The following is a 22,822-nucleotide window of genomic DNA, read 5'->3' as shown; positions in this document are numbered from 1 at the left end:
CATGCTGTTAGGGTGTGGTGAGTCTAAGAAGTGAAACTATGTAATAAGCAACTGGAACCATTTAGGGCATGAAAAGAGGGGTGGAAATATGAATTTAGATTAATCTATAAAAAGCAAAGTTTCATTAAATGGGTGCTATGGGTTGGGTGCCTGTGGACAATGACAATGACATGGAGACGAGCAAGGAGAAAAGAGTTCTAGTCTCCCTGAAGCAGAGGGAACTGAGTTAAAGTGAATATGAAGTTATTAACTGAATGCAATCGTGTAATTCCCAACTCCTCTAGAATGTTCTGTGTTCCTTTCAACAATGATTACTAGACAGGTGCTTTTCTAGGCCCACTGTGACATAGTAGGCAGAACAAAGCAATGATTCTCAAATGCTGGCCAATACCTTACCCATCCCTACAGATTCTGATTCAGTATATTGAGAGTAGTCTAAGAATTTGTGGTTTTATTTTTTTAATTGATTTAGAAAGAGAGAAAGATCGACAGAGAGAGAAAAACATCAATCACCTGCCTCCTGCATGAACCCAAATGGGAAACGAACCTGCAACCTGGGCATGTGCCCTGACCAGGAATTGAACCCACGAACCCACACCTTCTGGTGTACAGGACAATACTCCAACCAAATGAGCAACCCAGCCAGGGCAGAAAAGAGATGGTCCAATCAAGCCTTCAAAGACTCACAGATAGTTTTCTTTCAACCTAATTAAATATTGGTTCTTATATTCTGATCTTAAAACATCCTTATTATTGATCTGTGTGTGTGTGTGTGTGTGTGTGTGTGTCTTTTCGTGCATTGGTTTATTCCACTGGTCTTATTAGCTATAACTGTCAGCATCACTATATGATGGGTCAACTCAACACGGTAATACTCTATGAGGAGATATTTAAAAGTCCTGACTTAGAATTGGATGTTCTTAATACCATGGTCTGAGCCAATTCCCATATGGAAAGGCCTCTATTTGTAGTCCCAATTAAATTCCATTCACTGGAGGTATTTCCTCTTAGAAAAGCAACAGTCTAGTGATTTCTACATTATATACAAGATCAACTGGGACTATTCCATTGATAATAAAGGGATGCTCTTTTTCCCCTCCTCTGATTCTGTTAAACACTAAATTTAAAGGAGGCTCTACAGAGCTGTTGAATACTAAAAATTGAGAGAAGATTTATAAGACTGACAATATCTGAGAAGAGAACCAAGATGGCGACAAAGTTAACTAAACTACGCCGCGCACAACAATTTCAAAAATACAACTAAAAGACCAAGCGTCTATCACCCAGGACCACGGGAAAACTGGCTGAATGGTAGATTTACAACTAAGAAGGAAAAAGAAAGAACAAACGCGGAAGGGGTGAGGTACGGAGGCGCGTGAATCGGGCTGGTGGCGGGTGATGGGACGCGTGGCTTTTTTTCCAACCTGAAGGGAGATAAGCTCCCGATCACTCTGAAATCCAGTTTCTGGGGACGTGCGGGGGACCCAGACACCTACGGGGAGAAGCTGGACTCTCGGCCATCGTGTCGGAAAGTGAGAGTGATTTTCCTGCAGAGGTGCGCCCAGCAATCAGTGTTTACTGCGCTGGAGCACAGGACACAGGGACTTGGAAACGGGAAAGGCAAAAAAGGCAGAAAAGGCAGACTAGCAGCCATTGCTGTTTGCCACGCCCTAGCCTAGTGACGCCCTGAGACCCCGCCCCACCCTGAGACCCACCCCGCACATTCTACAAACCCGACCAGGCTCCTTTGCATATAAATGGCCTGCCCTGTGGCAGCTTAACCAAATAAACTGCAGCTCCAGTCAGACTGCTCCAAAACCACTCAAGCAAAGAGGAGAAAACTGCAGCTTTTGCTGTAACTCCTGCTGAGTGGCCTCAGACAGTAGCTGACCTGCACCCCATTGGAGACCCAGAAACGAGGGCATCTTGTGGTCGTTGTGAGACGACACCAGATTTCAACCACTCGCATAAGGGACACATTCAAGAGGCAGACTCAGTGAGCGCCAAAGCCCTACTGGAACAAGTCCCGGCCCATAAATGTGTCTCCAGCACAGCAATTCTTCCTTTATAGATACAGCGGGTCCTCACAGCCAATTGGCCTGGAGGTCAATTCCTCCCAGTGACACCAACAACAATCAAGACTTAACTATAACAAGGCTGTACACACAGTCTAAAAAGGGGTGCACCAAGAGCGTCCACCTCAGGTAACTGGGAGGCTGACCCGTTGAACCAATAGGACACAAAGTTACCCTACCAACTCAGGGAAGCAGCGAAAATGAGGAGGCAAGGAAACAGATCCCAAACAAAAGAAATGGAGGAGAACAAACGACTGGACATAGAGTTCAAAACCACGGTTATAAGGTTTTTCAAGAATTTCATGGAAAAAGCCGATAAATTTAATGAGACCCTTGAGGATATGAAAAAGGTCCAACTAGAAATGAAACATACACTGACTGAAATAAAAAATATTATACAGAGACCTAGCAGCAGACTAGAGGAACGCAAGAATCAAGTCAAAGATTTGGAATACAAAGAGGCAAAGGACACGCCTCCAGAAAAGCAAGAAGAGAAGAGAATTCAGAAAGTAGAAGATAGTGTAAGAAGCCTCTGGGACAACTTCAAGCGTACCAGCATCCGAATTTTTGGGGTGCCAGAAGAAGAGAGAGATCAAGACGCTGAAAACCTATTTGAAGAAATGATGACCGAAAACTTCCCCCCCCACCCCCCGGTGAAAGAAATAGACTTACAAGTCCAGGAAGCGCACAGAACCCCAAACAAAAGTAATCTAGAGGACCACACCAAGACACATCATAATTAAAATCCCAAGGGCAAAAGACAAAGAGAGAATCTTACAAGCAGCAAGAGAAAAACAGTTAGTTACTTACAAGGGAGCACCCATACGATTATCAGCTGATTTCTCAACAGAAACTATGCAGGCCAGACTGGAATGGCAAGAAATATTCAAAGTGATGAATAGCAAGAACCTACAACCAAGACTACTCTACCCAGCAAAGTTATCATTCAGAATTGAAGGGCAGATAAAGAGCTTCACAGATAAGAAAAAGCTAAAGGAATTCATCACCACCAAACCAGTATTACATGAAATGCTGAAAGGTATCATTTAAAAGGAGGAAAAAGAAGAAAAAAGTAAAGATAAAAATTATGAACAACAAATATATACCTATCAACAAATGAATCTAAAAGTCAAGTGAATTAAAAATCTGAAGAACAGAATAGACTGATGAACATAATAGAATCAGGGGCATAGAATGGGAGTGGATTGATAATTCTCAGGGAAAGGGGGTGTCTGTGTGGGGGGTACGGGAAGAGACTGGACAATATCATACACCTATGGATAAGGATAGTGAGGGGGGGAGGTAAGGGCAGAGGGAAGGGTGGGAACCGGGAGGAGGGGAGATATGGGGGGGGGGGAGGAGAAACAATTGTAATAATCTGAACAATAAAGATTTATTTAAAAAAATAAATAAGACTGACAATATCTGATGTCAACTTATAACAGGCTTCCTGGAAAACCACAGGTTACTTTCATTACAAAATAAAAACAGCAGTTAGGATTCGTTAACTCCTCAATCTTGCTTCAATCTTATCTCACTTATAACTTTCAGACCCAGGATATATTTAAGGCATAGTTTAGGATGCCTTTAAGGAAGACTTGGGAAGAAACCCAACTTATTAGCTATTAAATCTTTGTATGAAAACTTTTCCTGAAAAGGGAGGAAATGGGGAGTCCAGCTCTCAAGGGTTGCAAGTTCTAGATTCCAGTAATTGACTGAATTACATAAAGTACAGCAAACTATAGACATTTAAAGAATCCCATCAAGTTATACTGCAAATTAATGCTGGTCTTCTGGCTCCATAACCTATCTAAATGCATGAGGTAGTGCTAATAATACATTTATTTAAGTCATTGACCTACCTATTTACATGTAAATTCTATAGTCTTACTCAGTAATCAAGATAGTCCCTAGGTGAGGTAAATGTAATTTAATATTACCTACAAATCAAAGAAATCATTTCATATAGAAAATAATCACTTAACAAGGAATTTTCAGTTTTACCAAAAAACAAATATATAAAGTATATTTCTTTATGTAAGAGAAGTCAAATTTCTTTACTCCTGTTTTCTCGTACATCTATGCATTAACCACCTTCATGAGAAACAACAAACTCCAGATTAAGTAAATTTCTATAAAAGACTAATTACTTCTTTCCCTGTACACATAAGGCACAGACATGTACACATGTACAAACAGAACAATCTGAGGAAAACATGTTGTTTTTGTGCATTTATTTTCTTTGATCTTAACCTACCTCTCACCCAAAAAATACAGTGATTTAGTATGATACAGTTAAGAGTTTACATAATAATTTCAAGATGGTGGATAAAAGGGGAAAATGTTACCCACAATATACTTCAAACGAATAGAATATATTTATATGAAGCACACAAAGCAAGGCCCAACATTTCCTTTCTGAAACATGTGGCCAATTTGATGTCCCTATATGGTGGCTAAAGAACACAAAATTAAAAGTTGTAGCATCTCTTTAGAGTGGTTTTGAACGCACAATATAAAGCACTGCTAAATTTTCTAATTTGTTCATTAGAAATTAAAGAATGAAAGATGTTCACACAATGGAAAAGGTCTGATTATCTTTTATTTCACTACACTATATGAGAACTGCTTTACCTAAAAACCAATGAAATTAATTGAAAACTTAAATTACTTCATAAAAGTGGTGGGAGGAGGCAAAGAATTCTATGTACATTCAACTGTAAAATCTGTTATTAAAGAAAAAGACATGGAAACTATTTTGACAATATGCTTGTGAAAAATGAAGAGGGGAAAAAAAGGCTTGAAACATCAATAATGTTGAGATCAAACAATACCCCCAACCTCTTTTAATACTCTAAGAATAAAAGAGTCCCTTCCAGTAATATTTAGGGCTGGCTGTTTGAAACTGATATTTATGAAATCTAGGTTATAGCGTGAATTGAGTCTGTTTGTTTTACCAACGTGAACATCTCCTCTTTGTAGCAACTCAGTCCATCCTGTGGCATAAGGCAAGAATAGCAAGTGGCCAATAAGTTAACTACTTTATTCCAAAAGACTGGTTTTCTTATTCAAATATTATAAAGATAAATACCAACACAACTACTATTTTGTTATTGTACCAAAGCAAAAAATAAACTTAACACATGTCATCATTTCATTACATATACCACAAAAATTATTGAAAAATATTCTAAAAACAATGAGAGCCCATGGCAATACTGCCAGGGGAGATCCAGAGGCCAATTTGCAGGAATTACAAAAGACAGAGGAGCATGCTGAACTGTGAGCAGCAACACTTGGGTTGAAGGAAACCACAGGACAAATAGTTCTGGTTCCTTTACAGAAACACAGTCCCCTTTTTGCCTAATTCCAATCCATATGAATTTTAGATACCACCGTTTAGTTAAATAATAGCAGTCACTCAACAACCTGGCTCAATTTCAGTTACATAGTATATTAACTATGAGTAATTGCATAAAGCACAAACTCCGCTGCTAGCTCTTCAGTTCACAGATCACCACTCATCACGACCAGTGACCAATCATGTCATTTCCTCCCAAGTCTGTCAGTAATGGGTCACTGTGCACAGCAGTAAAGCGTGTAGTTGTGCTACCTCCTTGTCTCCCAGTGATCAATCCATATGACATACAAAACTTGATATCAAGAGAGGGAACGGGCCAAGAAAGATGAAAGAGAAGCACAGAAACAAAAAGTGATAATGTTGGAAGTAAAATTTAATAAAAAATTTGACAAAGGAGGCAAGAACATACAATGGAATCAAGACAGTCTCTTTAATAAATGGTGTTGGGAAAATTGGACAGATACATGCAAAAAAATGAAACTAGACCACCAACTTACACCATACACAAAAATAAACTCAAAATTGATAAAAGAGTTAAATGTAAGACGGAAAACCATAAAAATATTAAGAGGAATCCACAAGCAGCAAAATCTCAGACATATGCCAAAGCAATATCTTCACCGATACAGCTCCTAGGGCAATGAAAACTAAAGAGAAAATAAACGAATAGGACTACATCAAAATAAAAAGCTTCTGTACAGCAAAAGAAACCATCAACAAAACAAGAAAGCCCACTGCATGGGAGAACATATTTGTCAATGTTATCACCGATAAGGGTTTAATCTCCAACATTTACAGGGAACTCATACAACTTAACAAAAGGAAAATAAACAATCCAATCAAATGGACAAAGGACCTAAATAGATACTTTTTGAAAGAGAACATAAGGAAGGCCAAGAGACATGTGAAAACATGCTCAAAGTCACTAATTATCCGAGAGATGCAAATCAAAACTACAATGCAGTACCATCTCACACCTGTCAGAATAGCTATCATCAACAAATCAACAAATGATAAGTGCTGGCGAGGATGTGGAGAAAAAGGAACCCTCATGCACTGCTTGCTGGTGGGAATGCAGACTGGTGCAGCACTGTGGAGAACAACAGTATGGAGTTTCCTCAAAAAACTAAAAATGGAACTCCCATTTGACCCAGTGATTCCACTTCTAGGAATATATCCCAAGAAACTAGAAACACCAATCAGAAAGGATATATGCAGCCCTATGCTCATAACAGCATAATTTACCATAGCTAAGATTTGGAAACAGCCTAAGTGCCCATCAGCAGATGAGTGGATTAAAAAACTGTGGTACATCTACACAATGGAATACTATGTTGCTGTAAAAACAGAAGGAATTCTTACCATTTGCAACAGCATGGGTGGAACTGGAGAGCATTATGCTAAGCGAAATAAGCCAGAGAAAGATAAATATCATATGATTTCACTCATTTGTGGAATATAATGAACAACATAAACTGATGAACAAAAACAGATCCAGAGAAAGAGAAGCATCGATCAGACTGTCAAACCTCAGAGAGAAGGTAGGGGAGGGTGGGGGTAAGGGGAAGATATCAATCAAAGGACTTGTATGTACGCATATAAGCCTAACCAATGGACACGAACACCAGGGGGGTAAGGGCATGAGTGGGGGGTCGAGGGGACAATGAGAGGATAAGGACACATATGTAATACCTTAATCAAAAAAGGAGGGGGGAAAAAGAAAAAAAATATGAAGTTATAGAAGAAATGCATGGCCATGGGAATATTCAACATGCTATCATTTAAGAGACTCTAGACCAGTGGTCGGCAAACTCATTAGTCAACAGAGCCAAATATCAACAGTACAACGATTGAAATTTCTTTTGAGAGCCAAATTTTTTAAACATAAACTTCTTCCAACGTCACTTCTTCAAAATAGACTCGCCCAGGCCGTGATATTTTGTGGAAGAGCCACACTCAAGGGGCCAAAGAGCTGCATGTTGGCTCTAGACCAATAGTCACAGGAACTTAGTGAAGACAAATGTACCCACATAAATAAGAATGTAGTTGTGACAAAAAAAAATAAAAAAAAATGAAGAGGTCCCAGAGGAAGAGGCACTGGCCAAAAGCCTGACATTAAGAAAACTCTGGAAGATATTTTACAACATGGAAAGTACAAAGGATAAAATGGTGAAAACTGATTCAAAATTAAAAAGGACTTTGAGAATTCCCCATGACATAAAAAAAAATGCTCACTCGAATCATAACTTATATGACAAGAAAGCAAGTACCATTCAAATTACTCTTGATAACACAAGTAAAACACTGTAATTCTTAACACTTCTAAGGTTTTAAATTAGTGTACTAAATAAATATTTGTTTTACCTACTTATTTTTGTTTGTTTTTCTATGCATTTATAACCAACAGTAAGAGAGTTTTTAATGTTTTGACCAAATAAAAGTCATGGGACAGTGTAATATTTGGCCATTAAGACCCTTTGCGCTATAGGGGGGAAAGGAGACATATGTAATACTTTCAGCAATAAAGAATTTAAATTTTTTTTAAAAAAACCTTTGCACAGTTGCAGCTTGTCAAGTCACTTTATGGTCCGACACCACCATGCAAAGTATGAACTGTCTGTACATCATAAGGGAAACAATGGGGTAAAAGAAAAATCCAGACGACTTGGATCTGCCCAGAGAGGGGCAAGCAAACAGCTACTATTTTTATAGTACACAATAGTACGGTTACATAGTAATCTTTTCCTTCTCTGGCATGTCTTCCAGTCACAAAAAATAAGTATAGATGAAACAGAGATGCCAATGACTAAGAACAGACAATTGCAAAATATTTATAGTCCTCATTTTTTTAATATTATGTCTTAAAATCCATATATCCTAAAAGTCAAGACAAAATATGTTTTTATTTCATTTACTAGAGGCCCAGTGCACAAAATTTGTGCACGGGGAGGGAGGGGGGAGAGTTGTCCCTTAGCCAGGCCTGCAGCCTCTCACAATCCAGGACCCCTCAGGGGATGTCCGACTGTCGGTTTAGGCCAGACAGGATCGGGCCTAAACTGGCAATTGGACATCCCTCTTGCAATCCGGGACTGCTGGCTCCTAACGAATCGCCTGCCTGCCTGCCTGACCGCCCCTAACCACTCTGCCTGCCTGCCTCATTGGTCCTAACCACTCGCCTGCCTGCCTCATCACCCCTAACCGCCTCTGCCTCCGCCCCCGCCACCGCGGCTTCATCCGGAAGGACGTCCAGAAGGTCATTTGGCTGTCCATTCTAATTAGCATATTATGCTTTTATTATTATAGATATTTACATTAGCTGCTTAACCCAATATAGGTTTGTAGTAAAAAGAGGCATATTAATTGTGGGGTGGGAGATGAAGGAGAATGTTTCCATTTATGCTACACACTACAAATTGCCTACCTAATAATCTCCTCCTCCTCTTTTTTTCCCCCTCCTCTTCTTTTGACAACAAAACTATTTTGCTTGGGAAGACAATGTGTCCAGCAACAAGTCATGACTATGAAATAGTACTTAAAACAATCCACTCCATTTCCTAGGCTCCCTTGCAGCCAAGAATATGCATGTGATAGAATTGTGCCCCTTTTCCACTACCTTACCAAAAATAAGGAGAAGCCTATTGAGGGATATTCTGAAAAACTTGCATCCCAGATAAAAAGTGACAGATACATCTGGCACTAACTAGTTTCCCCACTCCCACCCTCCACTCTCTCCTTCTCACCTAGAATGCAAATGTGACATCTAAAAGTTAAGGAGCCATATCATGTCCATAAAGCAAAAGGCATGAGAGAAAGGCCCAAGAGAATCCCAGATATGTTGGTCCTAGAATCATTGGAAATCTAAGCTAATGCCAGCAACCAACCCACCACCAAACTTTCTATTGTGTGGCAAAGGGCCCGGAAGTAGGGGGACAATGTGCAAAAAACTAAGAAGATTTGAACCAAAATTTTTTATTAATTGCCCAATGTGGAAACACACTGGAAAAACATCTGCCACTATGAAAGATTATTTATTATGCATATATATGTAAACCATATAAAAGTATGACAAGAAAGCATGAACCAGTATTAATAAGATGTCAAAGCACATCAAATGACTGTGATGTGAGACACCCATCACGAACTATGTGCTAATGAACCCCCCAGCCATAGACTGAACAAGAACATTGTGGTTTTCAACTCCCATCCCCCAAACACCTAAGAAATGCCACACATGGACTCATGATGGTACACAAATGCATGAAATGCAAACAAAAAATGTGTAACAATGAGAAACAGAAACCTGCAATTAGAATGTATAAAAAACCCTACATGAACCCAACATATACATTTCTTTATAACATACTCTACCCCCCGAACAGCCATGTTAAGTGTCACTATCTAAAGCTGCAAGGCCCAAATCAGTAGCCATCAGCCACATATAGCTATTGAACACTTAAAATGCGGTAAGGGCAAATGAGATATTGAATTTTTAATTTTATTACATTTTAATTAATTGTAATTTTAAAACATACTCAGTTATATTATGGGAAAATTTTAAGTGTGTTTGGAATAACTTGTTATGTAAACTTCTTTTTCAACTGTGTATTTCAATTATGAAATACAAGTACAGACCAAATATTTACAATGAAAATTCAGTGTCTAATTAAGATGTGCTAGAAGAGTAAAATAAATACACACTGGCTTGGAAAACTTAAAAAAAGAAGTTTAATAGCTCACTAATAATTTTTTCATTGGTTACATTTTTAAGTGATTTTTGGATACACTGGTTTAAATAAATTATTAAAATTCATTCCACCTGCCTACTTTTACTTTTTTAATGTAACTACTGGAAAATTTAGAAGGATGTATGTGGCATGCATAATATTTTTACTGGATCATACTACTTTAAAGCTTATATATCTAAATGCAAATTAAAGATATCATTATGATACATTAATGATTAATATTTCAAATACCTCCTGACCTTTTCATTTGATTGTCTTTTCTTCTTTAGTTGAATGAAATCTGTTTCCACCCTTTCTGCCAGCTCTAGTTTCCTCTTGTTTCTTTTAAATGCAGCTAAACTGAATCCTATAAAAGAAACATTAAAAATGACATTTGATAAATATTAGGGCAATGAGGCAGATGCCATATCCTGAAGAGCCTTTTCCAGACAAATCCTTAAGAATGTTGGATAAAAGGTTTAAAAAGTCTTTTCAATGCATGCTAAAGTGGTAGGAAAATAAGACAAATACCCTTAGGTTAAAGAAGTAAGAAAAAGGTCAAATCCAGAGACATAAGTCCTGAGGGTATATATCTGCCAATGCATACCACCACCAACTTTAGTTTTGAAAGTCTCTGTGCATAAAGGACAAGAGATGAAACCTGGGGACAATGCAACTCAAGGAAACATTTTGGAGATTATCCACAAAAAAAAGAAACAAACCCCTAAAGGTGCTATGCCCAGTAAAAGGGAAAATCAGAAAAGGCCACCATATGCAAAGAAACAGGAAACGTGCGAGTCTCAGGCTTAGATGTATATGTAAGGGAGGAAAAGTCTCCCTAGATAATTCATGACCAAGGACTTTCAGATAGGTTAAGAGAAGAATTCATTTTAGTGACCTAAAATTAAAACAAAAAAAAACTCAAAAATCTCAATGTGCTAGTGCCTCAACAACCCATAAAACACAAATGCAAATACTCCCTGGAAAAAAACCTTAACTTACCACACTTCAGAGAATTCCTACGTTTCAATTAACTGAAACAAATGAGCCCATAGTTTTAAAATAATTCACAAAACACATGAGAAATAAACCATCAAGAATAAAACTTTGCCAAATATCAGCAAGCATAATTCAACTTAAACCTACAAAGACCTCAGATACTGAAATAATCAAATACAGACTATAAAACATGTTTATGCTCATGGAAAGAAAGGGATGATACTGAAAATATAAATAAGGAACAAAAGATGATAAAGTGATCAGGAAGACTTGAAGTAGAACCAAATAGAGCTTCTAAAAGTAAAAAAAATAATAATTAAAAATGTAAAACGATATACAGATATAAAAACCCAATTAGATTCAACTGATAAATGATAAATTACAAAGTAGAATATAACACTGCAGATATTACCAAAGTTTTCTGATAATGGCATCAAGGAGAGACGTAAATCAAGCCCAGAGCCCATTAAAAGTAGCAGTTCTCTCACTGAAAGTGGAGACACTTCCTAGCTGGGAAACTGGGGATTGGAAGAGCTAACTCACTGCTAAGGTTGGCCAGAACTATGCAACTCTGCACCTACTCTCTATCCCAATACCAAGTACATTCAGGCATTCTTAGATAATGGAATAATAGGGAGGGGGGGTGAGGAGAGTAGAAAGAGGACGGAGAAAAAGGGGATGGGGAATATTGGAAAGAAATTTTGGATTGACTGGGTCCTTTGCATAGATTTGCAAACATGTGACTTGGGTAGGTCAGGGAATAATAAACTTTTAACTAAGTTTAAGTAGATTCTTATTAACAGTGTGTGAAATAGAAAATATATAGTGGTCTTTGTCCTGATTCCTGGCACAGAGCTCTTAAAACCTTTATAATTTCCTAGGTGATAAGAGCACTACGATCACCTTTTATCCTAACACTGGGTCTTTGACCCCAGTTCCTGAAAGCTCCTAACTTTCTTGGAATTTCCAGGATGATATGTCCTTCGTTCTGATGAGGCAACTCTTGGTGGGCTTCTGAATAGCTTCAGGATGGGGATGGGTCACCAGAAAGACAAAGCCATAATTAAAAGCTTGGAACTTTCATCCAGCCTTATCCAATCCTCGGGGAAGGAGATAGGGACTGGCTATTGAGTTAATGTACAATCATGCCTACATGATGAAACCTCCATAAAAATCCCTAAATTACAAATCCTGGAGAGCCTCCAGGTGGCTGAATACATCTATGTGTTGGGAAGGTGGAACATGCCAACTCCACAAGGACAGAAGGTCCTGCACTCAGGACCCTTCCAGACCTTGCCCTATGTATCTATCTCTAATTCTGGCAGTTCATTCATATCCTCTAATATGCTTTGTAATAAACTGGTAATCTAGTAAGTAAACTGTTTTCCAGAGTTTTCTGAGCCACTCTAGCAAATTAACCAAACCCCAAAAAGGGAGCCATGGGAACTTCTAATGTATAGCCAGTCAGTTGGAAGCACAGGTGACAACCTGGGCTTGAGATTGGCATTTAAAGGGGAAGTGCAATCTTATGGGACTGAGCCCTTAACCTGTGAGGTTTGTACTAACTCCAGTTAGTGTCAGAATTAAATTGAATTGCAGGACACCTGGATGGTAGAGAGAACTGATTGGTGTAGAAAACCCCCACATGTTATATCAGAAGTGATATAGGGAGTTGTGAGTGTGACAGTAGTATGCAAGTAAAAGAGAGAGAAAAAAAAGTGTTTTTTCCATTCACAGTGCACACACACTTGGCAAAAGTAAAAGCAAAAAATAACATCTGGAAAAAAACACCTTCATCCTAGGCCATGGGTGAGTCTACACAAATAATTATTTAAGGGCAATAATAACCATACAGTCAAAAATAATCAGGAGCCAAGGAAATAAGGCACCATGAATAATAATAAGAAAAAATGCCAATGTGTACCACATATAATGGAATTATCAGGCACAATATAAAACAAGTATCCTTATAATGATTAAAGAGTAAACAAAAAAACATGAAAACATCTATATTACATACTATAAAGTAAATTAAATTACAGATTCTTAAAAAAATAGAACTTCTAGAAATGAAAAAGCAGATAACCAAACTTAAAATCTCAATGTATGTGCTTGGTAGTTGACAGGATATAAAAAAATAAATTGGTGAATTAAAAGCCTGAGCAGAAAAAAGTTATCCAGAATGTGCCTAAAAGATAAAATGATGAAAAACACAGAAGATTAAGAAACAGGGAAGATAATGTAAAAAGGTCTATTATATATTTAACTAGAGGCCCAGTGCATGGGTAGGGTTCCTCAGCCTGGCTGGTAATTGGGGCTGATGGGACTGTATCGCCCAGTCCCGATTGGGCCGACTGCGGCCAGCTGGCCAAGGGGAGGGACCAAGGGAGGTTGGCTGGCTGCGGGAGGTTGGCTATGGGAGCTCACTGACCACCAGGGGGCAGCTCCTGCATTGAGCGTCTGCCCCCTGGTGGTCAGTGAGCATCATAGCTACTGGTTACTGGTTGACCAAAGAGTCACTTAGGCTTTTATACATATAGATCAGAATTTCAGAGGTGAAGATAAAAGAATGGAAAATGGCCGAAACCGGTTTGGCTCAGTGGATAGAGCGTCGGCCTGTGGACTGAAAGGTCCCGGGTTCGATTCCGGTCAAGGGCATGTACCTTGGTTGCGGGCACATCCCCGGTGGGGGTTGTGCAAGAGGCAGCTGATCGATGTTTCTCTATCATCGATGTTTCTAACTTTCTATCCCTCTCTCTTCCTCTCTGTAAAAAATCAATAAAATATATTTAAAAAAAAAAAAAAAAGAATGGAAAATGGCTACAGGGTTCCCTAGAGTAGAGTGAGGAAAACAACAGCAAAAATGCTGACAGAGTTTTGGTAAATGCTCACCATAGGAGAAACAAAGTTTAACCTTTTGCACACGGATGTCGAGTGTGACTCGACACGGTAAGCATAGGTAGCAGCTCTTTTTATACTCTTTGAATGTATCAATAATTTGAAATATAAAAAAAATCCAAATAAATAAGTTTGTATGAAAAGAAACTCCAGTTTTTTATTCTACTGTCCCGCTTTGTAAAATCTGGGGTATTTAAAAAATTAAATCCCGAGTAGAATAAAGGAATCGAGAAAAAAGCAAGCGAGTGCAAAGGGTTAAAGTTTGAGACTTTCCACGGAAACCCCAGAAAGGCTTATACATATATCTTAGAAATAAATAAATAAATACCCATGGACACAGACAATAATGTGGTGAAGGCCTAGGGCAGTGGTCGGCAAACTGCGGCTCTGTTGACTAATGAGTTTGCCGACCACTGTCATATACTACCCTTTACCTCTTTGCACACAATATGCCACAATTGCCTAATCTTCACAGCTTCCAACTACACGGTAACATTTAGTCTACCAGTGGTCGGCAAACTCATTAGTCAACAGAGCGGCAAACCACGGCTCGCGAGCCGCATGTGGCTCGCGAGCCGCAGTTTGCTGACCACTGGCCTAGGGGATGGGTTGGGGGGGATGGTGGAGGGGTCAATGGGGAAGAAAAAGGGGACATATATAAAACTTTCAATAATAAAGATAAATTTTTAAAATAAGGGTAAAATAAATAAAAACTTGGAAAGAAAACAAGTCTAGGATTAAGAACAAAACTAAAATAGACTCAGTTTAACAAAGCCTAAAACCAGGCTGTGATAACATCAAGGTTATCTGCAAATAATTTAATTACATGCTAGGATAAAACTCAACATCATTCAAAGGAAGATAACAAATCCATAGTAACTAAAATGTATCATCCACAATGCCTGAGTTGCAATATAAACAATTAAGAGATCTGCAACTAAACAGGAAGATATGATCCAGAGTCAAGAGGGGAGGAAAAAAATCTATCAATGGAAACTGACCCACAGGAGATTTGACTTTGGGTGGTGGACACAAGGTACAATGTACAGATCTTGTAATAATAGAAACTCACACCTGAAACCTATATGTTCATGTTGAACAATGTCACCCCAATAAATTTAATTTTTTTAAAAAGAAATTGACCCAGATGATCTAGATTTCAGAATTAGTAGTCAAGGATTTTAAAATAACAATAACAAATATGTTAACAATGAGTATAATGAGTGAAGACATGGGAATTTCAAGAGAGATGGAAATTTTTTTTAAATGGAACTTTATAACTGAAAGCTATATTTTATATTTTTTAAAATCATTACATAAGATTAACATTAGACACTGATGAAGAAAAGATTAGTGAACTTTAAGACAATTCAACAGAATTCATAAAAATGAAAGTGTAATGGTTAATTTTCTGTCAACTTGAGTGGGCAGCAGGTACCCAGATATCTGGTCAAATATTATTCTAGATATGTCTGTAAAGGTGTTTTTGATGAGGGTGAGATTAACATTTAAATTGGTAGCCTTAGTAAAGCAGATTGCCCTACCTAATGTAGGTGGACCTTATCCAATCAGTTGAAAGCATTCATAGAACTAAAATGTAGACTCTCCACTAAGTAAGAGAGAATTCCTTTTGCCTGACTATCTTCATACTGGAACGTGGACTTTTATTTGCCTCTGTCCTTGAGCTAAAACATCAGCTTCTCCTGGGTCTCGAACCCGCCAGCCTTCATACTGGAACTACATGACTGGCCCTCCTGGTTCTCAGGCCTTTGGACTTGGATTGAAAATCCAGCTTCCTGACTGACCCTGAAGATCCTGGGACTTGTCAGCCTCCATAACTACTAATCATTTATAATAAATCTTTTAAGATGAGTAAATAGACAGGCAGACAGACAAACAGATAGATAGATCTCCTATTGGTTCTATTTCTATGGAGAATTGAGAAAACAGGATGAAAAAGTAAGAGCTTCAATAACAAGTGGCAGCACAAAATATTTTATGTAAATAGAACTGAAATCCTAGAAACAAATGAGAGAAAACATTAACAAACAAACAAAAAAGTCTGAGAAGTTTTTCCTAATTTGATTAAAAACTGTAACCCACAGATTCAACAGGCACAGTAAAAACTAGGCACAAAGAAACCACACCTAAGCATATCATGTTTAAAATACTGAAAACCAAAGATAAATGAATAACTCTTAAAAGCAGTTAAGAGAAAAAAGAAAACACATCGCATACAGGGTAACAATGATAAAAATAATGTCTGACTTCCAATCAGAAACAAATTAATCTATACTAATAAAAGGGTAATACGCTAATTAGACAGATGTCCTTCCGGACAAAGCCATGATGGCGGAGTTGAGGCAGAGGCAATTAGGGGCGATCAGGCCAGGAGGGGAGGGCAGTTGGGGGCGAGCAGGCTGGCATGGGGGGGGGGGGGTAGTTGGGGGCGAGCAAGCCGGCAGGCAGAGTGGTTAGGGGCTATCAGGCAGGCAGGCAGGTGAGTGGTTAGGAGCCAGTGGTCCCGGATTACAAGAGGGATGTTCAACTGTCGGACATCCTCCGAGGGGTCCCAGATTGGAGAGGGTGCAGGCCAGGCTGAGGGACACACCCTCCCGTGCACGAATTTCATGCACTGGGCCACTAGTCTAAAAGATAATGTACTGGCATCATCAAAAGTGCTAAGATACCTAGCTGATGTGGCTCAGTGGTTGAGCATCGACCTATAAACCAGGAGGTCATAGTTCGATTCCCAGTCAGGGCACATGCCCAAGTTGTGGGCTTGGTCCCCAGTGGGGGACATGCAGGAGGCAGCCGATCAATGAGTCTCTCTCATCATTGATGTTTCTATCACTCTCTCCCTCTCTCACTCTCTCATCATTGATGTTTCTATCACTCTTTCCCTCTCCCTTCCTACCTTCAGTTATAAGACAGAACAAAATTCTGAAACATGCTACAATATGGGTGAACCCTGAAAACATTATGCTAAGTGAAAAAGGCAGACACAAAAGGACAAACATTGTATTGAGACAGCATAGGAACTTGGGCCTGAAAATAGAAAATACCAGGTGCCCGGGAAGTGAAGTGAAGACCAGGTGATCAAAAGAAACTTGAGGTAAGCTGACCACAAAAATGTCTCCACCCCTTCACAGCCATTCAAAAATGCAGGATCTAATTTTATCTCCCTTCTAAATACCTGCTTAAACTAATGACCTGCAGGTGCAGTTGATTAAGGTTTGACCACTATAGGACCTTCCTAGGGTGGCAGCAATGAGCAGTCTGCCATCTTGCTCCAACAGTGCCAGGCAATGCAGCTGGAAATGGAAGTCATCCAACCCTGGAATGGAAAATTCTGCAAGCCTGCCTTTTTCAAAACACCCGCCTTTTCGCACAAGCCCACTTTGTACCCAGCATATAAAAGCAAGCCAAGCAGAGCCAGTCTCCCCCACACCCCCTTCCACAAGCCAGTTCAGAGGACCTTCCTTTCCTCTGTGCTATCTCCCTTGTGCTTGAGCATAAGCTTAATAAAATCTGATTGGGGATTTCTCAGTGATTTCCTCTCGATTTCTATCTTGGGGAACCCAAGAACCCCAATGCCAGTAACAGTATGATTCCACTTATAGGAGGGCCCTAAAATAGACAAATTCAGAGAGGAAAAAATAGACTAGAGGTTACTAGGGGGTCACAAACAAGGAGAATGAGTACTTGTTTGACAGGTACAAAATTTCTGTTTGGGATGAATACGTTGTAGAAATCCATAATGGTTACGCAAAACTGGGAATGTGCCTAGTACCACTGAATTAAAACTGTTAAACTAGTAAATTTTAAGTTATGTATATTTTACCACAATAAAAAAAATAATGAATAAGAAGTACAAAAGAAAACTCCCGCCAACCTAGAAGACTACATTCAACAAAAAAATATATTTTAAAATTCAAGACAAAAATAAAGATTTTTCAGATAATGAAAACTGTGGGTAGGACCTAGGGCATTCAGATCCAAAAGGGCCTGGCTCAGGTTCCTCTGCAGGACCTTAGCAGCTTCCATGGTGTCCTGAGTTTTGCCCCACTCATTTAGGGAGGTTTCTGTACATCATGGAAGAGGGCACAGCCACCACACTTGTTTTGCATCAAGAGACAATAGGCACCCTCCCACTTCTCCTCCACCAACTGGCAGAAGAAGTGGCCCAGGCTCTTCAGAGCCACATCCTCGTGGTTAAAACAGAAGCCCAGAGAGAAGTAGATGTAGGAGGCTTTCAGATGCATGTAGACCAGGCAGTTGATGGTGGCCTCCACCTCAGTGGAATAATTCTGATAAGTTTGGGAGCACATTGTTGCTCAGCAAGAAGGAGCTAAGCTCAAAAATGGTGCTGGCTGATTTTGGAGGCCAAGGATGGTTGATGTGATTCTGAAAGCAATGGAAGAGCATAATTTCTACTCCTAAATTCACTACAGATCAACACTATTCTTTTTTGCAAGAAATAGATGAATATATCACTTAATTTTCAAATACCTTATTTATTATTGTTAGTTGCTTATGTAAGTCACAAGAAATCTATAGCAATATGTGGGGGGCTGGGGAGTGTATACATATATTTCTTGTTATAAGCACAAAACACTAATGTATAGTCAAAATATTTTGTCATCTGCAAAATATCTAGTAATAGCTGTTTTATAACACCTTTTTATATAAATGTTCTGAATTATTAAGAAGTACAAAATAATTAAAACTGGCTAACTGAGCACAAGAGCAAGTTCATCTCCACTCTACTAAAACCTTACCAAAAAGAAATTTAAAGGGACAAAAGACTGACATACATTGAGATGATAACAATGAGGAGGGCAATACCAACCTAATGCTAGAAAGCAGAAAGCAAATGGATGAATACAGAGTAACTGAGTAGAGGAAGACAAACCCCGATGACTAGTAGCCAAGACATCACTAATCAAACTTATCTCTTCCAAAGTAAACTAATTTCTGACCAAAAACCATCAGAAGAGCTCCAAACAGAAAGCACCTGTTACCTCTGAAAGCCAGGTTGAAACTGAAAACGGAAAAACTGGCAGAAGCTGTAATAAGGAACAGATAGATGCCTAATCCCCTCCTCCTGTTTGCAGGAAACATGAGGTTAACACCGGAGAGGCTGAACCAGAGGGCCCCAAATAAGCGGACATCGAGTACAGCCTGGGGGCAGGTTTCAGGGTTCTACTTAAAACTGGGATTTATATAAAAAGTCTGGAAAAAAAAAAGGTAAGTCCTTTAGCCCCTTCCCTTGATCTAAATCAGAATACTGGCTATTGCCCTGCCAGAGCTGGGAAGATTTCTCTCTAATACAAAAGAAAAACATATAGACATTTGGTTTTGTTGGGAGAACAACTGGGAATTCCCACAGCAAAAAAAGCATGATCACACCATCCCCCTTGAGGTCACCCAGACCTGTCCTCACAAACAAAGCTTCCAAATGGCTTTTAAGTGCCACACTCATGAGTATGAAAACAGCAGAGGGTCACTATATGGTTGAGGAAATTGGCTAACATGTATGGGGGTCTGAAACAAAAAAATAAGACAGCAAAAAGAAAAACATCAGGTAAGAACAAAATTTAAAGAATTATATCCTAAGTGATAAGCCAAAATACATATTAAGTTCATGAACCGAGAACAGGACACTACTTTTAAAAGTATTAATCACAGATGAATCTCGAGAAATTGAAACTATGAAAAACAGCCCTGGCCAGTGTTCCTAAATGGTTAGAGCATTGCCCCACACATCCAAACGCTCACGGGTTCAACTCCCAGTCAAGGGCACATACCTGAATTGCAGGTTTGATCCCTGGCCTTGTCAAGGCACATTCTGGAGGCAACCAATCAATGTGTCTCTTTCATATCTGTTTCTCTCTCTCCCTCTCTCCCACCTTCCCTCCTTCCCTCCTTTCCACTCTTTCTAAAAATCAAAGGAAAAAATATCCTCAGGTGAGGATTAACAACAACAAAAACTATGAAAACCAAAATTATAAATTCATCACAATTAAAAGATTTAGGAGATAAAATTAAAGAAACTTCCAAGACAGTAGGACAAAAAACAGAAATTTTAAAAAAATTAATTAATTTTTTAAAAAGACTCAAAGAATTGGAGCAAAATCTACCATTTAATTTATAGAAATTAGAAAAACAAAATTGAAGAAGGATAGAGGAAGAGATTAGTATACTATAATTTCCCCTAAACTGAAGCATATGTCTCTCCACAATGAAAGTACAAAATGAGTACCCAGAATACTGAATAAAAAAGACCCATCCCAAGATGCTTCATTGTGTTAATAAGAACATGGGAATTAAGAGCTTGCTTCCAAAGAGAAGGAATACACCACAAAAAAACTGGGAATCAAAATGCCAAAGGAGTAATGGAACTGCCATTTGACCCAGTAATCCCACTCCTAGGAATATATCCCAAGAAACTAGAAACACCAATCAGAAAGGATATATGCACCCCTATGTTCATAGCAGCACAATTCACCATAGCTAAGATTTGGAAAACAGCCTAAATGCCCATCCGCAGATGAGTGGATTAGAAAACTATGGTACATCTACACAATGGAATACTACGCTGCTATAAAAAAGAAAGAATTCTTACCATTTGCAGCAGCATGGATGGACCTGGAGAGCATTATGTTAAGTGAAATAAGCCAGGCAATGAAAGAAAAATACCACATGATCTCACTCATTTATGGAAAATAAAGAACATTATAACCTGATGAACAAAAAGAGAGATACAGAGGCAGTAAAGCACCGAACAGACTGTCAAATTACAGCGGGAAGGCTGGGGAGTGTTGGGAAGAGGGGGAAAGAGATCAACCAAAGGACATGTATGCATGCATATAAGCACACCAATGGACACAAGACACTGGGGGGGTGGGATGAGGGCATGCGACAAGGGTAGGGGAGGCTGGGGGAAGGTCAATGGGGGGGGAAAAAAGGAGATATATGTACTACTATATGTAATACTTTAAAAATTTTTAAAAAAGGGAAAAAATGCCAAAGGACTGAATAGCAAGGCTGAAAATTTAAAAATAAAAACAATTTCTTCAAAAGCCTAAGAGAAAATTATTTCTAATCTTGCAGCAAAATAAGAAAGAAAAAAAAAAACTAAGGAGATTCAGGAAACACATAATGTGATTTTGGAGAGAGGAAAAGGAAATCCCAAATGACGGTGAGGTGAAGACCAGCAATGACACATACACAGCAGGCCTAGTAAGCATCCACTCTAGACTTAAGGTGCCAGGTGAGGTGTCTCCAAGAAAAACAAAATTGCCCTGGCCGGTGTGGCTCAGTTAGGTGGAGCACTGCACCCTTCTATGTAAACCTTTGTATCTCTAATGACAAGTTCCTAGAAGCAGAATATGTTTAAGGCTCTTGATCTATACTACTTAGCTATCCTCCAAAATTTCTGCCAATTTACATTTGTAGCTACAATATATGATGTTCAGTTCACCACACATCTACCAGTAATAATGTAATATTTTTTAACTCTCACAAATTAAGAGAACAAATTTAACATGTACTAATTTTGATATAAATTTTCGTATTAATTAAATTACCTACTTAGGACTTTTGACCATTTTTCTACTGGGGTATTACATGTTTTTGTGTGGTTCTTAATTCGGTAAACCTTTTCACAGATTAAGAATATGTATCCTTTTGTCATATTTATGGTAAGTGTTTTTTCAGTCTTAACTCCCACAGTCACTTTTGTTTTTCCTTTTCTTGCACTTGGTACATAGAAAGGCCTTCCTCAACTTAGGGACAGCTAAATGATGATCTGTTTTCTTCTCACTCTCTGAGGGGGTGGTATTATGGTTTTATTGTTAGTAATTATTTTAAGTAACCTAAAAGAAATCCTTTTAGCAATACTTCTATAAAAACATGAGAAAGCAATGCAGGGCCCAGACCAGTTTGGCTCAGTTGATTGGGCGCTGTCCCATGCACCAAAAGTTTGCTGGTTCAATTCCCGTCAGGGTACTTGCCCAGGTCACAGGCTCGGTCCCGGATAGGGGGCATGCAGGAGGCAGCCGATCGATGTTCTGCTCTCACATCAATGTTTCTCTTTCTCTCTCCTCCTCCCTTCCTCTCTCTCTAAAAATAAATAAAAGTATTTAAAAAATAAAAATAAAAAAAGAAGAAGAAGAAGAAGCAATGCAGGGACCTCAGGAATATAAACATAGCTTAAAAGCAAATAATTTTCTATGTGTCTTTTAACTAGAAATATTTCAACATATAAGCTTTCTTCCTTAAATATCAGTACTATCTGGGTCAAAAGCAATGTAACACTCTCAGGTATATATGCTAATATAGCTTAATTTTGAAAAGTTTTTACTCACTTGTGGTCATGATGTTAGGAGGGCAAGAAGGTATTCCATGATCTACTGCCCATCTGTAGGCTCCTTCTCCAACTAAAAAGCTAACAACAGAAAAATTATTCTTTTAAAACTTCCCAGTGTCATCTTCTCCTACATATTCAATTAAGTAATATAGTAAGGCAACTGAAAAAAAAGTTTTGCATAGAGATATAATTCTAGACTTCTTTGAAATAATAATATGGCTATATGCCAAAAAAATTCTTTAAAATTTTTTCCAAGTTAGAGAAAGAAATGTTATTTCATTTGTAATAACTAATAAGTAAAACCCAACATAAGTAGTTGATTTCCCAGTGGAAAATATTAAGATTTACCTTGGATCAACATGGTTCTCAGCTGACATCGCAAGATCTATTT

General features: G+C 38.6%; 1 protein-coding gene across 6 annotated transcripts in view; it reads right to left on the bottom strand.

Annotated features, from left to right (window-relative positions):
* The window catches only part of TASP1 (taspase 1), a 249,769-nt gene that overhangs the window by 152,648 nt on the left and 74,299 nt on the right, over positions 1-22,822 (bottom strand). For all 6 annotated transcript variants that reach the window (XR_013814158.1, XM_079783747.1, XM_079783749.1 and 3 more), the window contains exons 7-8: positions 22,430-22,509; positions 10,421-10,527 (exon numbers count right to left, since the gene is read on the bottom strand). Coding sequence is in view for 5 of the 6 variants with exons in the window: in XM_079783747.1 (XP_079639873.1) it covers positions 10,421-10,527; positions 22,430-22,509 (187 nt within the window). In the remaining variant the exon portion in view is untranslated. The remainder of the gene's footprint in view (positions 1-10,420; positions 10,528-22,429; positions 22,510-22,822) is intronic.

Source organism: Cnephaeus nilssonii (genome assembly GCF_951640355.1).
Source record: "Cnephaeus nilssonii genome assembly, chromosome: 11".
Classification (NCBI taxonomy): Eukaryota; Metazoa; Chordata; class Mammalia; order Chiroptera; family Vespertilionidae; genus Cnephaeus; species Cnephaeus nilssonii.
This window is presented reverse-complemented; position numbering and strand designations above follow the sequence as displayed.